Source organism: Bos javanicus, chromosome 1 (genome assembly GCF_032452875.1).
Source record: "Bos javanicus breed banteng chromosome 1, ARS-OSU_banteng_1.0, whole genome shotgun sequence".
NCBI lineage: Eukaryota > Metazoa > Chordata > Mammalia > Artiodactyla > Bovidae > Bos > Bos javanicus.
In genome coordinates, this window is record NC_083868.1 from 81,867,437 (window position 1) to 81,885,116 (window position 17,680).

The 17,680-nt window shown below is 39.0% G+C and overlaps 1 protein-coding gene across 2 annotated transcripts in view; it reads left to right on the top strand.

Annotated features, from left to right (window-relative positions):
• Positions 1 to 2,725: 2,725 nt before the first annotated feature.
• The window catches only part of LIPH (lipase H), a 53,519-nt gene continuing 38,564 nt past the window's right edge, over positions 2,726 to 17,680 (top strand). Inside the window, exon 1 of one of the 2 annotated variants that reach the window (XM_061413678.1) lies at positions 2,726 to 2,945. In XM_061413678.1, coding sequence (XP_061269662.1) covers positions 2,879 to 2,945 — 67 coding nt within the window. In that variant the 5' untranslated portion in view covers positions 2,726 to 2,878. The remainder of the gene's footprint in view (positions 2,946 to 17,680) is intronic. The other variant, XM_061413670.1, reaches the window with a different exon arrangement.

Genomic DNA, 17,680 nt, shown 5'->3' on the forward strand with positions numbered 1-17,680 from the left:
AAAAAAAAAAAAAGCCAGTATATAATGCTAAACTGGAAATAAGGAAAATTCTGATGTTCTTGAGTTGTCATTTATCAGTGTCATAGTATTGAGAAAATTGACCATTATTCATTTTTATGATGAGTAGCTGATGATAAATGAAGCAATGGTTTTCCTTAGAATACCTTAAACTAAATAGTATCATTCAAATGGTTAGGAGTTGACAGATCATTTGGAATTTTTAAAACCCTTTCATTTGGAAATAATTATCTGTTCATAAGAAGCTGCAAAATAGTACAGGGATGTCCCTTGTATACTTATCCAGTTCCTCATAATCATAGCATCTTACGTATCATGTCATCAAAACCAGAAAATTGCTTTTGGTACAGTACATAGACCTCACTTAGATTTTGGCGGGGGGGGGGGGGGGGCTGCATAGTACAGCATGTGGGATCTTAGTTTCCTGACCAGGGATCCAACCCTTGCTCCCAGCAAGGCCAGAGCCCTAACCACTGGGAAACCAGGGAAGTCCCAGATTTTACCATTTTTATATGCATTCATTTGTGCGTGTGCGTGTGTTGGGGGCGAGTGATTCTAAGCAATCTTATCACAAGTGTAGATTCCTATAATCACTACCACAATCAAGAGAAGGAAGTAATCCACCTGTCAAAGATATTCTCTGTTCTGCCTTTCCTCATTCCTCTCCCCATCCTTTGGAAATGTTTTCTTTGTTTTTTTTTTTTTCTTTTGGCTTATATTTGATGTTTCTCACTAACCCCTACAAAAGCGGATGTGTTCTCCCATTGATTCTTGTGCTATTTTGAATGCTGGAAGTAGGAGCACACAGCTAGGGAGTGAGGGGAACTTCTGTGCCCCTAGCAGGAAAATCATTAATAGTAACACAAAGAGGCCTCCCAAGAGACAAATTTCTTATTCCTATAAGTGACTAGTTTCCAGGAAAATGTACATTGGCTCCGACTATAAACACTTGGCATGGTACCAAAACTGATAGGAATTCAACAAATATTTATTAGGCAAGTTCACTGAGCCAAAAGGGGCATTGCATTCCATAAAACATTCCTAACAGAATGTGAAACAATTCCCCATTTGTTCTGGAAAGCAGTTGTTTTCAGGTTAGTAAAGCTGATTGCAAATGGAAAGCAACAACAAAGTTAGCACCCCTTATTTGGTTTTCCTATTTATGATTTTTAGTTTATATCTTCAAGCAGAAGACAAAAGCAGACTTAAGTGATGGCTAAAATTATTCACCTGAAACATCACTGCTAAAATGTCCTCTTCATTCCTGCACTCCCACAGAGCTTCTCCACATGGTCCTTCTCAGCACTGTGAGGCTCAGCTTTTGAGGGGAGGGAAAGGTGCAGAGGATAAGTAATAACAACAGTTACCAAGTGGTGAGTGCACTTACCTTGGTAGGAGCCATGGTGTTAAGAATTTTGTTTACACTATCTCATTTAATCCATAAAACAACCTGGTGAGATGTGCAGTTTTATCATCTTCATTCTACAGTTGAGAAAAGGAAGAGTTAGAGAACTTAAATGCTTTGGTTAAGGCCAGTCAACTAGTGAATAGAAGACATGGGACTTGAACCCAGATCAGTAGACCACTGGTAGGGAGTCTTGTCATTTATTAGGTCTGAGATGTGATGCAGAAAAACCTGTGACACACAATCCCCAGTGGTTCTGATGTACTGATTCCTTGGAAAGCATTGCTAGAATTTACTTCCTGCAAGGAATGGGGTGCAGACATGGAGAGCTGATATACTTACATCACAAACAATGTTAAATGACTAGTGGATTTTGCCTATGCTTTGGATGTAAATGTATTCTTAAGTAGTTTCTGCATTTGTTCATCTAGTTTTCAGCTTTTCAGACCACCGTCACAAGCCAGAGAAACTGTTGCAAACTCTTCCACCAGAGAAGAATTAAATTACCCTGTAGCTATGGAGCACAAATTTAGTTACTCCCTATTTTGAGATGCATGGATTCTGGCCCAGTTCTCTATTTAAAGCTTTTTCATCTATTTTTTTCTTGAAGAAGGACAGAAAGGAAGAGGAGAAGAACAGAAAAGAGGGGAGAGAAGGGGGAGAGGAAAAGGAACTCTGAATGGCAAAAAAATAAAAATTAAGATAGATAGAAACGTTTTAAGGTTTCTTTTAATCTGAAGCATATTTTTACAAATATAGGTACATGATTGGACTTATTAATAAAATGTTCTTAATAAAATCTAGGGCTTCCCTGGTGGTTAAGGGGTAAAAAGTCCTACTGCAATGCAAGGTTTGATCTCTGTGTCTGGAAGATCCCCTGGAGAAGGAAATGACAACCCACTCCAGTATTCTTGCCTGGAAAATCCCATGGACAGAGGAACCGGGCAGGCTACAGTCCATGGGGTCCCCGAAGAATTGGGCACAACTTGGAGACTAAACAACAGCAACAACAATAAAATCTAAAGACTGTCCTCTGAGAAATGAGTGTGTAAATAAACAGAAAAGGTAATTTGGTATACACAGGCCAACAGAAGACCCACCAGATTTCTTTCATTCACAGAAACAAAAGGGAAAAATATCTCAGATCACACCTGATTTCAACACACCAAGCCAAACGACTAATAAACCGCCCACAAGGAATGAAACTATTTTGAACTCGTCATTCTGCAAATACGTATTATAATATCTAGATCTGCATAAAATTGTGCAAGCAGAAATACACCTGACCTTTTATTGAAAGGAGGAGGAGTCACATACCCTGAAAGGGTTGGGACCTGCCTGCAGTCCCTGGGGAACTTCCTGTTGTCACCGCACATCGTCCGGGTTAGTTATCTAAGCTCTGAGTATAGAGGCTAAGACTCTGGGAAGAAAATCCTTTGTACGAATGTGACATACATGGGCTCCACTTTCCATATGCTGAGATTATACTTCCTCCTCAGTTTGATGTGCTTGGTGAGATCAGGTAAGTTATTTATTGAATAGTTTCCTTAATTTTTTTTAAAAAATTTACTACTACTTTTTATCATCCTAGTTCCTTCACTAGACTTTCCAAGTGTCATACAGTTATTTTTTTTCAGGAAAGAAGATATGGATTAACCTTTTTCTATTTCTGAAAAGACCTTCTTTTTCCTCAGTAGTAAAAGAAACTATTATTCCTTTCAATTACCTGTTCTGATGTACAAAAGTAAATATTCTGAAAAATCTAGAGTGGTGTTGCTTTCTTTCATAGTTAATTTTTCTGTGCTTTTCTACTATGAATTAAGATCATTTATTTCCTGGGGATTTAAAAATTTTACTTTAATATCCACTACAGACAGTGTAGGTTTTTATAGCTTTCATGCATCAAATGTTTATTTAAATTATTTTCATTTAAAAAAACCCATGATTTTATGTATGTAAAACCTCTTGGAATGGTGTCTGGTATATTGATAACTTAAAATTATTGCACTTACAGGCATACATATATACAAAATTATTAATCATAATGAATAAATAAAAATTAACAGAGTAATGTTTGCAACAAAGTAACAAAAATTAAATGAAAAAATTAAAAAAAAAAAAAACTCAACACTTCTCAGCTTTTTAGAAGTCCAGTACTTTTTCACATAGTTTAAGTAATGAAGATTGGTATAATTTTTCTGAAGGGAAGTATGCTATACATTAGAACCCATAAAAACGTTCATGTCCTTTGAACTAGTAAAACCATTGCTGAGAATTTGTTCTAAAGAAATATCTTATAAAAGAAAAAGAAAAAGAATCTTTTATACAAAGATGATTCTATGTCATCTGTAATCTCAAAACTAGATACAACAGAAATGTTTCTACATAAAGGATTGGAAAGTACAATGTAACAACTTTTTAAAATACGTCACCTTCAAAATAATTCTGAGGCTATGCAGAAATGTGCAAGCATGTTTATAATATAACATGTCATATTATAAAAGAAGTCAAAAAAGCAGAACTCAAATTTGTAGGTAAACTAAGATTACAACTTAGTTGTAAAATCATACCAAAATCATGTATTTATGCCTGTAAATAGTTTCAGTGGGAAATGGAAAAATTATTTGTTAGTATTTCAGGCTTATAATAAATTTTTCTTAATTTGTGCTTTTGAAGGTGATTTAATAGTAAGTTAAAATTAAAATATTGATAATATTTGGAGAGGGAGGTGGGAGGTGGGGTTCAAGATAGGTGACTGGCTGGTTCATGTCAATGTATGGCAAAAACCACTACAATATTGTAAAGTAATTAGCCTCCAATTAAAATAAATGAATTAAATTATTGTAAAGAGACATTAAAATAAATTACTTAAAATATTAGTTAAATTTTAAATTAATTAATTAAAATAAATAAATTTTCAAAAAACAAAAAATAAAATATTGATAATATTTTAAATTGAGAGGTCACCATTTTAGAGTTTGTGGTTATTATCACAATTTTTTTTTTAAGTAAAATAGATTTAGAGATAGATTTCTTTGGAAGGAATGATGCTAAAGCTGAAACTCCAGTACTTTGGCCACCTCATTCGAAGAGTTGACTCATTGGAAAAGACTCTGATGCTGGGAGGGATTGGGGGCAGGAGGAGAAGGGGACGACAGAGGATGAGATGGCTGGATGGCATCACTGACTCGATGGACGTGAATCTGAGTGAACTCCGGGAGTTGGTGATGGACAGGGAGGCCTGGCGTGCTGCGATTCATGGGGTCAGTCGTGGGACACGACTGAGCGACTGAACTGAACTGAACAAGGGCAGTGGGAACTAACCTTAACACAAGAACCTGATTGTATTTTGTGGGTACTTTCTTCAAGTCTCCTATTATATATTTCAGTTACAAAGTTGGAACTTAATTTTTTGTGACCTGCCTTTTTTAGAATATCTTTTTTAATTTTTAAAACCAAGTATAGTTCATTTACAATGAATCTACCTGCCATGCAAGAGACACAGGAGACTCGGGTTCAGTCCCTGGGTTGGGAAGATCCCCTGGAGGAGGAAATGGCTACCCACTCCAGTCTTCCTGCCTGGAAAATTCCATGGACAGAGGAGCCTGGAGGGCTACAGTCCATGGGTTCGCAAAAAGTCAAGCAGGACTAAGCGACTAAGCATGAATAAGATAAGTTATTAGAAGATAGTGAGTATAGTTCCCTGTGCTATACAGAAGGTCTCTGCATAGCAGTTAACCTCAAATTCCCAATGTGTCCCTCCCCCATCTGGTAACCATTGACCTGCCTTTTGCGTGCTAAGTCGCTTCAGTCATGTCTGCCTCTGTGCAACTCTATGGACTGCAGCCTGCCAGCCTCCTCTGTCCATGTGATTCTCCAGGCAAGAGTACTGGAGTGGGTTGTCATGCCCTCCTCCAGAGGATTTTACCAACCTAGGGTCCAAATCCATGTCTCTTACTTCTCCTGCATTGGCAGGCGGGTTCTTTACCACTAACGCCATGTGGAAAGGTTTTCCTTAACATTATCTCATCAGTAAAGTCTTGCTTTAAGTCACTCCACAAGACCCACTGCTACCTAATAGAACCCAAGCAGATCAAGATACATCACGATAAACTTCCATAGCTGGAAGGAAAATACTTAATTATTGCTGTAAGCTAAATCCAGTCTTCTTAGTATCTGCAAAACCATGATCTGAGAACTTTCATGGGGGAGGATATTAAATAATAAGCAGAAATTATCAATCACAGATACATTTACTTATTGTTTTTCCCTTCCTTGGCTTGCAGTCCAAAAATGAGCAAGTGATTAAGATGTGATTCTGAAATCCCAAGAATACAAGTCTTTTACTTTCAGAGATTTTTATTTTGTTACTCTAACCTTCATGAAATCATGATGGGAATTTTGGCCATACTCTTACTAGAGTACGGAGCAATGGCTGGCAGACTCTACCAGAATCATTTTTGGAATTTGTTGAAAATGCAGACTATCTCCAGAGATCTAGACTCAGTGGGTCTGGAGTAAGGTCCTGGAATCTGTATATTAAACAAATTCACATTGCTTTTCAGCTTGCAGGTGGTTCAAGGAACAGAGGCTGATTAATGTTATAAATTTTTAAATTTTTTTTACAATTTTATCCTGGACTGTAGTTGATGTACAATGTTGTGTTCATAAGTAATTTTTAAAGTTACCCTGCTATCAAAATTTTGACCTATAGTAACTTGTGCAAAACTAGGTAGATATTTTCCTAAAGAATACCTTTGTGCCAAATCAGAGAAAGAATTATCTCCTCAAATATTGGAAACTCCCTTCAGAATGATTTATAACTCCGTGTGTGTGTGTGTGTGTGTGTGTGTGCGTGTGCATGCACGCCACTGTGTGACTCACCTGTCTCCAGGAGAAACAAAGGTGACTAAGGGGTGGAGCATGAAGGTGCATATCTTTTGCACATGATTAAGAGATAAGAGTAAGGAAATTTGGCATCTCGTTTGTTTTCTGGGTTATATCCTAAAGAAATTCAAGCTGGTCGTTAAAAGCAGAGACATCCTTCCAATGAAGAAGGCATTCAGCCCATTTTTTTCTTGCCTGCCTCTGCCAGTATAAAAGAGAAACAAAGATATTCCATCAATTTTGGCCCTGGCCAAATGTGAACCCATCTCAGTCTGGCTCAGGATGGATTTTTAATGCCAAATTCAGTGTTGTTCTCTGCATAAAAAATATAAACTGAGTTACTTTTCAGATTAAAAAGAAAAAATCAGTAGAATTTCATTGTAGGGACATGTCACCTTCCCCTTCCACTTCTCTCTTCAAAGTAGGAGTCCAACTCATTTTCTAATTTCTCCGAGTCAAAATTTCTGGACTAAAGAGATGTTTATTTCTGAGACTTTTGGAAGTTCCTGCAGAACAATGTTTTTAAGCAAGCTTAAGAGTGTGCTCAGGTGTGGGTTTCTGGAAAGCTCCTGGCTCCATCAGTCAACATGTGGTGGGCTGTGTGTCCTGGACACTGACTTGGCATCCACTGCCCAGAAGGCAAAATATTCAACAGTGTATTCCTTCATCTACGTCTGAATCTCAGGATTTTTAGGCAGCATCGAGTCAATATACCCTGTCTGTGGACCTCTGTTCTAAAGAAGTTATTCATACACATTTGCGTCATGTTTAGAGGTGGGGGAAATGAAAGCTGGAGCCCGCCTTGGAACCCAAAATTTGACAGGAAAGAAGTGTGAGTCAGAGCCCTCCCTGTTTTACTTCCTGACTCAATATGGTGCATCAAGGTGAAATTAGGTGGAATTTCACTGCTGTCACAGGGGTTTGGAGGTTAGTGAACTGAACTTCACCAATCATGGGTCTGAGAGAAATTGACAGTTTGACTTTTGATAAGCTGACTCGGCCATATGGAGAGGTTTAATAGGAAACTGTCTTTGCTCATTGACTCTCATAGAATCTCAGAGCCTTCTGTCCTCTTGCCCCACTCACAATTGCTTTATCAGTGGGATATTTCCACCTACAGTTCCATCATCTCCCTTCACAGACACCTCTTTGGATGTGAATGAGGAGTTTCCTCTTTCTGTAGGAGTTTTCCCCAATCAGACACGTGGGAGATGAAATCGGTTCTTCCAAAGGCAGGTAGGAGCCAAAAGCCAGAACTGAGCATGACCCCAAGATAGCATGGGCATTTAGCATCAAGGCAGTGTATCCTGCGAATACAGAGCCAAAGGATCCCTTGGAAGTTTATATCAGAAAGGAAGCGAGGTTGTCAGTGATCAGTCTGAAGGAATCACACTTTTCTATCCAACTGAGACTCACTCGAAATAAGCCAATCTAGGGAAATAGATTTCTCCCTGTTTTTTTGGTTGTAGCCTAAAGAAATACAGCTGGTGGATAAAAACAAAATATATCTTTCCAATCAAGAGGACATTTTATGTAACTAACTCAACTTTCTGTGGTAAAACAAAATAATAGTTATATTTAGTCCCTAAGGCTGCAAATAAGAGTAATTTGTTGTGCACAGAAACAGCTAGCTACAATCACTCCCCAACTGCCAACAGACTGACCAAAGTCAGGGCTTTATTTAGCCTGCAGTGGTAGAAAATGGAGGTCTGTCAACCTCCGTTTCCAAGGTGAAAGAAAGCAAACTGGAAAACGAGGAGCCTGATTTGATTGTGACCGAAAAATGAAACTTCTGCCCAGTCACCTCCAAAAGACTTTTTATCTTTTTTTCACTTTTTTTTAAAAATAATTTTGTCTATTTACTGTATTTTTGGATGTACTGGGTCTTCGTTGATGCTCGGGTTTTTTTCCTTCTAGTTGCAGCAAGTGGAGGCCACTCTCTGCAGTGTGTGAACTTCTCACTGCAGTAGCTTCTCTTGTGGAGCACGAGGCTTCAGGAAGCATGGGCTTCAGTAGTGGCAGTTCCCAGGCTCTGGAGCACAGGCTCAGGAGTTGTGGTGCACAGGCTTAGTTGTTCTGAGGTATATGGGATCTTCCTGGACCAGGATTCTGTGTCTCCAGCATTGGGAGGCAGATTCTTCACCACTGAGCCACCAGGGAAGCCCCACCCTGTTTTTTTTAATTCTTTCTCTGAAAGTGTGAAATTACAGGAGCAATTTTTTAAAAATCAGTTTTATTAAGATATAATTCACATACCATACAATCCACCCATTTAAAGTGTTTTCTAATATATTCACAGATATATGCAACTGTCACCAGTCAATTTTACAGCTCTTTCATGACCTCAAAAGGGAATTGAATACCCTTTACTGTACCCCATCTCTCCATCTCCTCCCATCCCCAAGCCCTAAGCAACCACTAATCTACTTTCTATCTGTATAGATTTCCCTATTTTGGACATTTCGTATGAATAGAATCATATAACATGTGGTCTTTTGTGACTGACATCTTTCACATGTTATAGAATTTTCAAGATTCATCCGTGTTGTAGCATGTGGAACCATGTTTGTTACCTAAAAGGTATTTATTAGCCAAAAAAACCTGCTTGATATAAAGGTGAAAAAACACCTACCTGATCAACATTCTAATTACAAGAGTAAAGTATGGTTATTTTCAGGTCTTTAAAAAAAATATGTTTCTTAATTTATTTTTCTGGCTGTGTCGGATCAGGTGGTAGTTGCAGCACACAGCCTCTCTAGCTGTGGCACTCCGGCTTAGTAGTTGAGGCTCATGGGCTTAGCTGCTCTGAGGCATGTGGGGTTTTAATTCCTTGCAACTGCCCTTTCATTGCAAGGTGGATTCTTAAACACTGGACCATCAGGGAAGTCCCTGTTTTCAGATATTTTAACTAAAAGAAATGTAAACTTCTTGGTATATTAATTTTTTTAGATTAGGGTTGTCTTTGGTGAGTAAGAAAGTCCTGGAGAATTTATTTGCTCTTGTCCTTTCAAATCAGCTAGTTTGAAGATCTTAGAATTTCATTTCCTAAAGGAATGCTAGAGTGGGCTAAATGGCTAAGGAATAAGGGACCAACTTTATTTTAATATGAGCAAGTTGATGATCCAAATAGATTATTTGTTTTACCTTGTCAGGGAGAAGAACCTCACTTGTATACTGGCTAATAAAGCTTCCCTTTTCCAAATCCTTGGTTGAATTAAGGAAACTAAAATGATGGAAGGAAGGAATTTATTTAGCACTTGTTTTATGTCAAATCTCATACTAAGTGATTTACTTATTTAGTCTTCATAATCCTATGAGATCAATACTATTAACCCAATTTATCAATATCATTAACAATTACTAGTTTGGGGGACTTCTCTTGTGGTAAAAAGTGGCAGAAAGTAAAGAGGAACTAAAGAGCCTCTTGATGAAGGTAAAAGAGAGTGGGAAAAGCTGACTTAAAACTCAACATTCAAACAACTAAGATCATGTCATCCAGTCCTATCATTTCATAGCAAATATGAAAATATGGAAACAGTGTCAGATTTCATTTTCTAGGGCTCCAAAATCAATGCAGATGATGACTGCAGCCATGAAGTTAAAAGACACTTGCTCCTTGGAAGAATAGCTATGTCAAATCTAGACAGTGTTTTAAAAAGCAGAGACATCACTTTGCTGACAAAGGTCTGTATAGTCAATTCTATGGTTTTTTCTGTAGTCGTGTATGGATGTAAGAGTTGGACCATAAAGAAGGCTGAGTGCAGAAGAATTGACACTTTCAAACTGTGGTGCTGGAGAAGACTTTTGACAGTCCCTTGGACAGCAAGGAGATCAAACCAGTCCATCTTAAAGGAGATCAACCCTGAATATTCATTGGCAGGACTGATGCTGAAGCTCCAATACTCTGGCCACCTGATGCAAAGAGCTGACTCATTGGAAAAGACCCTGATGCTGGGGAAAACTGAGGGCAAGAGGAGAAGTGGGCAACAGAGGATGAGATGGTTGGATGGCATCACTGACTCAAAGGACATAAATTTGAGATATGTTAAAACTCAGGGAGATAGCAATGGACAGAGAAGCCTGGCATGCTGCAGTTCATGGGGTCGCGAAGAGTCGGACAAGATTTAGTGGCTGGAGAACAGCAATAACATCTGGTGGTCCAATGATTAAAACTCTGCACTCCCAATGTAGGGGGCCTGGGTTCAATCCCTGGTCAGGGAACTAGATCCCACATGCCACAACTAAGACCCGGCACAGCCAAATAAATAAACAGAAAAATAAATAAAATAGTTACTAGTTTTTTGGCATCTACAATGTATCATGTAACACTTTAGATACTTCACAGGCATTTTCTCTCATTCTCTCATCAGACCTGACAGCCAGGCTGGGATTAGAGTGTGGCAAGTAAGGCACTCACCAAGTGCAACATTTGGAAGGGACACCAAAATAGTAATCAAGATAAGTCAACTTATGACTTTTTTTTTAATGCAGTAAAATATTTTATTTTTGTAATATTTTAATGCAACACAAGTGATACTTTAATATCTAAATATTTTACTCTGTGATACTTTAATATCTAAATATTTTACTCTTATTTAATATTTAATGCAAATTTGGAAAACTCAGCAGTGGCCACAGGACTGGAAAAGGTCAGTTTTCATTCCAATCCCAAAGAAAGGCAATGCCAAAGAATGCTCAAACTACTGCACAATTGCACTCATCTCACATGCTAGTAAAGTAATGCTCAAAATTCTCCAAGCTAGGCTTCAGCAATATGTGAACCGTGAACTTCCTGATGTTCAGGCTGGTTTTAGAAAAGGCAGAGGAACCAGAGATCAAATTGCCAACATCTGCTGGATCATGGAAAAAGCAAGAGAGTTCCAGAAAAACATCTATTTCTGCTTTATTGACTATGCCAAAGCCTTTGACTGTGTGGATCACAATAAACTGTGGAAAATTTTTCAAGAGATGGGAATACCAGACCACCTGATCTGCCTCTTGAGAAATCTGTATGCAGGTCAGGAAGCAACAGTTAGAACTGGACATGGAACAATAGACTGGTTCCAAATAGGAAAAGGAGTTCGTCAAGGCTGTATATTGTCACCCTGTTTATTTAACTTCTATGCAGAGTACATCATGAGAAACGCTGGGCTGGAAGAAACACAAGCTGGAATCAAGATTGCCGGGAGAAATATCAATCACCTCAGATATGCAGATGACACCACCCTTATGGCAGAAAGTGAAGAGGAACTCAAAAGCCTCTTGATGAAAGTGAAAGTGGAGAGTGAAAAAGTTGGCTTAAAGCTCAACATTCAGAAAACGAAGATCATGGCATCCGGTCCCACCACTTCATTGGAAATAGATGGGGAAACAGTGGAAACAGTGTCAGACTTTATTTTTCTGGGCTCCAAAATCACTACAGATGGTGACTGCAGCCATGAAATTAAAAGACGCTTACTCCTTGGAAGGAAAGTTATAACCAATCTAGATAGCATATTCAAAAGCAGAGACATTACTTTGCCAACAAAGGTTCGTCTAGTCAAGGCTATGGTTTTTCCTGTGGTCATGTATGGATGTGAGAGTTGGACTGTGAAGAAGGCTGAGTGCCGAAGAATTGATGCTTTTGAACTGTGGTGTTGGAGAAGACTCTTAAGAGTCCCCTGGACTGCAAGGAGATCCAACCAGTCCATTCTGAAGGAGATCAGCCCTGGGATTTCTTTGGAAGGAATGATGCTACAGCTGAAACTCCAGTACTTTGGCCACCTCATGCGAAGAGTTGACTCATTGGAAAAGACTCTGATGCTGGGAGGGATTGGGGATAGGAGGAGAAGGGGACGACAGAGGATGAGATGGCTGGATGGCATCACTGACTCGATGGATGTGAGTCTGAGTGAACTCCGGCAGTTGGTGATGGACAGGGAGGCCTGGCGTGCTGCAATTCATGGGGTTGCAAAGAGTTGGACATGACTGAGCGACTGATCTCATCTAATCTGATCTGATCATGCATAGATGATATTTTAATGCAATATTTTTAAAAGATCAAAATCAACACAAATCTATGATGAACAGAATGTCAAACATTTTACTAAGATATATTACTGATCATTTTACTTGTCGGTGTTATTGTACAACAGAAAAAATCATTTCTAATTGTCCTGCATTTCTGGCTCCGTGACAACTTACTTCCTTGCTCGGTGGTTTATATTATAAGAGGTGACCACAGTGTATGAACAGATTAAATAATGAAGGGTTATTCTTCACTTGGTTCAAAATATGGGAGGATATTTTGATAAATAAATGTATACTTGTATAAATATGTATGGATTTCCCAGGTGTACTAGTGGTAAATAAGCTGCCTGCCAATGCAAAAGACATAAGAGATGCAGGTTGGATCCATGGGTTGGCAATATCCCCGGGAGAAGAGCTTGGCAATCCACTCCAGTATTCTTGCCTGGAGAATCCCCATGGACAGAGGAGCCTGGTGGGCTACAGTCCATGGGGTCGCAAAGAGTCAGACAGGACTGAAGTAACTTAGCACACACATGTAAAAGCGTACATTTACATGGTGTGTTTTTTCTTTTGCCTTGGGCTCACTATGACTCTGCAAAGCACTGCCTGACAGATTGGCATTATTACGATCATTTTACACGTGCAAAACTGAGGCCTGGAGAGGTTAGGTAATTAATTAAGAGAAATCACATAACTCATAGGCAATGGCGTTGAACTTCAAACCTAGGTCTGTCTCCAAAACCTAGGCTCTTTCCAAAATTGTGTTGTGTTTTTGTGTCAGACCTTAGACCAGAGTTGGCAAGGGCTTGCCGGGTGGTGCAGTGGTCAAGAATTTACCTGCCAGTGCAGGTGATGCAAGAGACAGGTTTGATTTCTGGGTCAAGAAGATCCCTTGTAGTAGGAAATGGCAATCACTCCAGTATTCTTGCCTGGAAAATTTGGTTAAGATATTAGACCAAAGCTGGCAAACTTCTGTAGAGAGCCAGATAGTAAATATTTTCAGCTCTGTGGGACAGTGGTCACTGTTAAACCACTCAATTTTGGTTAAACCAAGAAAACAACTAAAGACAATATGCTAATGATCATGGCTGGATTTGGCCCATGGGCAGTCATGTATTAGATTATAATAAAGTATCTCAGGCACATATAATTTATCTCTGAAGATAGCTAGCTTTTCCTGACATCCTATTTGAATATGTTTCTTTTAATTTAACAGAAGGAAGACAGTAAATGATAATCAGCCCTGCCCTACCCAAGGGTCTGAATTCATCAATGGATGGGAGACGTCACCCATCCAGCTGTTATTTTCTGATTGTAAACAGGAAATGGCATTTCAAAGGGATTGAATTTCAAAGTAGTCTGAAGAGTAAAGGCAAAGTTTCTCTCCTTTCAAATAAACTCTAATAGAAGAGGTTAAGCTTTAGAAACCCATTTAACATGTTCTGCTGAGCTGTTAATACTACCTCTGAGCAAACTTGACTTTGTAACAAAACAACGAAATAACGAGGTTTGCTTTCTGAAGGCGTGTGTGTGTGTGTGTGTGTGTGTGTGTGTGTGTGTGAGTTGCTCAGTTGTAGTGAATAGCCCTTCCCTTCTCCAGGAGATCTTCCTAACCCAGGGATCAAACCCAGGTCTCTCATATTACAGGCAGATTCTTTACAGTCTGAGCCACCAGAGAAGCCCAAAGTAAAATGTAAAGAACTATATGAGGGTGAAGCAATGTAACAAATTTGTTATTCACATGTATCTACTCCTTACATGCTCTCCAAAGTGCCTGAGAATTTCAGGCCCAACAACAAGACAAGTTCTTGAGCTTGGTGCTGGGTACACACCACTAGACTAAAAACAATGCAGTGCCTGCCCTAGAGAGGCTTAAACCAATTTGTAACATAGTCCAAAATAAGATAAATGTAATATATTCTTTTAAAAATGGTGTTAATTCTGAGAGGAAAAGGATTAATAACTTAAGCAATTTTAAACAAAGAACTTTGGGGTGGAGTGCACGACCTATTGTTGTTTGCATATGATTTTCCAGGCTGTGTCTCCTGCAGATGTATTTCTAATAATTTCAGTCACAATGCATTTCATGCTTCATTTACTTTATAAACATTATGTCATACACTATATAGTATTTATATGAATCACTCTGAATGGCTGACTGATGTGTTAATAGATTGATATCCGTCTATCCAGGAAATATTTGAAGCAGGCCCTGTTCTTGGCACTGGGAATGTAAGAATGGACAAATGGTCAAATAGATTAGTTTTCTTGGAACTTCTGTGCTAGTGGGGGAAGTTATTTCAGAAAAGGAAAAAATGTTTCAGGTTTGTGGTATGAAAAAACAGGTAAAATTTATGGGGAAAAATGGAGTGGAATTCACCACAAGGAGGAAGTAGAATATCTATAAATCCTGGGGGAAAGCATATAAAGTCAGAGCATCATTTAGGCCAAGGAGTTCACTTACAGATGAGAATAATGTAGTGAATATGTTATCCACTAGCCACCCCACACTTATCCAACTTAAAAAAAAAAAGTCAAGTTTAATTGTAACTAATCAAACTGCATCCAGGAACGTCTCGGAACAATCAAACAAAAGAAACAGGATAAAATTGTCCTATTGAAAAAATTAACAGTTTCTACCAGCCCCAGAGCCTGTGAGGGTTAGATCACGGGCAGTCCCTCATTCCTAAGGCTGGTTCTGTCCCCCATGCAAGTTTCTTATCCCTTGAGCACAGCTGGGGATGGGTGAAGGGCCATCCAGGAGCCTGTCTTGAAAGCAAGAGCGAGTCATTCAGGAGCGAATGGAGAAGGCCAGGCAAAGGACTCACTGTGAGCAATGATCTTGTACTTGCTAGAACTAAAACTACATAACCAGGGAAATACAGTTCTAGAAGATAAATTTTATATAAACTTCACCTTCATTATCCATGGCAGTTCCTGTTCTGTAAAGGCGCTCAGGCACTGAAGTAGCAGTTACTGGACCATTGCTCGGAGGGGAAATAAAGGGTTAGGTTCTGGGGAGCCTCTGGTTACAGCATTTTTTTTGACTGATCAATCAATACATAATCTGATTTTACATGTGTTTCTGTTTAAAGACACTGTATTTAATACATATCATTGACTCGCTAACATTGAACTCATGGCCAGCACTATAACTCATAGCTGAACAAAGCTTATGTAACACATTTTCTCTGGAAGGTAACATCACAGCCTTTATGAGTTTAGAAACTCCAGCCAGCAATTGAGGACTATGTTTGGGGGATTTTAAACAGAGAAATCACAAAGTAAAGGCACAAGAAGCAAAAAATGTGGCAGTAAGAGGCTAGGAAAAGGACATTTGTTGCAAGAACTGAAACAAGAAGGCAGACGTTGGTGTGTTTGACCACTGCTGAGAGTGTCGTGTGGAGCAACTCAGATTTTTCTTTTTGCCACTCAGCACGGGTCTGCGCATGATTAATTTCAGGGGTTACAAATATATTTGGGTTTTATTTTAGGTCTTTAGATAGAGTGTTTACTACTGTGCTTTATCACTTGCAAATATTCTGCATTCTTATTTTATATGCATTAAATATTATGTAATTTTTAAATTTATTAAAAATAAATTTTCTGCCCTCAAGGGCTCCCAGTCTGCTGCTGAGGTGTGGGTGGCAGTCACACTCCTCTTTCCTCTGGGTTTTAACTAACTGAGAAACTGACCCGTGGCTAAAAGTGTCAGCTTTATTGTTGACATAGCTGGATTTTGAAAAAGTGGAAGCCAAATCATTTTCTCCTTCTAATGTAAAACAGAGGTCCCCTGCTGACCTTTCCTCAAGTGGCAGGGTCTACCTGTCACCACGGAGGAGGATAGAGGAGAGAAACCATGGAAGGGAAATGGAAAGAGGGGGCCCTCCTTCCTAGGGAGTGGAGTGGGCATCCCTGGGATGAGGCACACCCAAACCACTGAGATGCAGAGCAAGGGTGAGAAATGTTTGATTTGGGGGATTACAAATAAATTTTGAGTAGGTGAATTCACAAGTATGAAATTCCTGAATGAAGAGGACTGACTGTATTTTGACAGAGGGAACCCAAAGTGTATGTTTGTGCGAGTACATTTGTGTTTGTGTTCTTAAAAAAGGGTTAAGGAGGATATACAATACAGGAGGCAATATGTGAGCAGTAGCTTTCTCAACTTTCTTGGTAGATTTGGAGGAGCTAGAATAATAACACTAAATAGAACAGAAACACTCTCTGAGTCATATACCAGTACAAAGAGGCTTAAATATTTATTTTTAAACTGAAAAAGTAATTGCCAGAAGAGCTAAAAGTAATTTTATAACTAATAAAAATCAGGAGGTAGACACTGGATCAGAGAGGAGAAGTACTGAGTATGCTAATGCCCTCATCATTCATATCAGAAAGTCATTAGACACTGTCTCGAGTTACTCAAGCAAGGACTGGAGCACAATAAGGAAAGACAACTGTTCTGACAAAGATCAGCAGCCGGATTCATGGCAGAATTTTCAAATATGCTCCACGACAGTCTGAAATACAGTTTCCAGATGCCCCAAACTCCTTGCCAGGGGTTCACAGTGGAGCATAATTAAATCTGAATAAATATACCTACGTCTGGAGCACTTCTGCATATAGTCCACTGACCTACAATCCACACACTGACATCCCGTAAAATAGAAACAAAAGGATTTCATATAAAGTTATAGAGCTCAATTTTTTCTTGCCAGAAAAATTAAAGCGGGCTATAAACTTCCCAGCATGAGAAAGAAAATACAATGGAAAAAAAAGCAAAAGAGCGACAGGCAAAATCCACATAGCCTTTTCCAGAGCGCAAAGCCATTATAAACATAACTAAGACATTTAAAAATACTTGAAGTCACAGCGGTTCTATCAAGTGAAAAATAAATATTTACGTGTTCTGCCCTTCTTGCCTTTCAGTAACTGTCAACTTTAAGGGCTTCTAGAAAGGACTCAGCAGGCCAAAAAGATCACCCATCCTGTAGACATTAAAGTTGGCAGTTGCGGCTGAAAAACAGCTTTGGCCCCAAACTTCAGGACGCATCTCTGAGCCTTGCAAGTGCTCAGATACGTGGTTTTATGACACTTTGACCTAGTATGGCTCATTTGGCTCAAAATGAACAAACACAGTAATTAAGCAATCCCCTTCTTTGGAAAGGGCACTCTATCTTCCCCAATATGATCTCATTCATAATTAATATCCACTACATAACTCTCTTGGGCAGGTAGGTAGAGAGTGAAAAATGACATGACTTCCCCAGGCCACCTGGTGAGTCAGTCACACAACCAGGAACAAAACCCAGTTTTACTGATGGCTACGTCCCACAGGCTCAGCCCTACTTCGGCACTCTT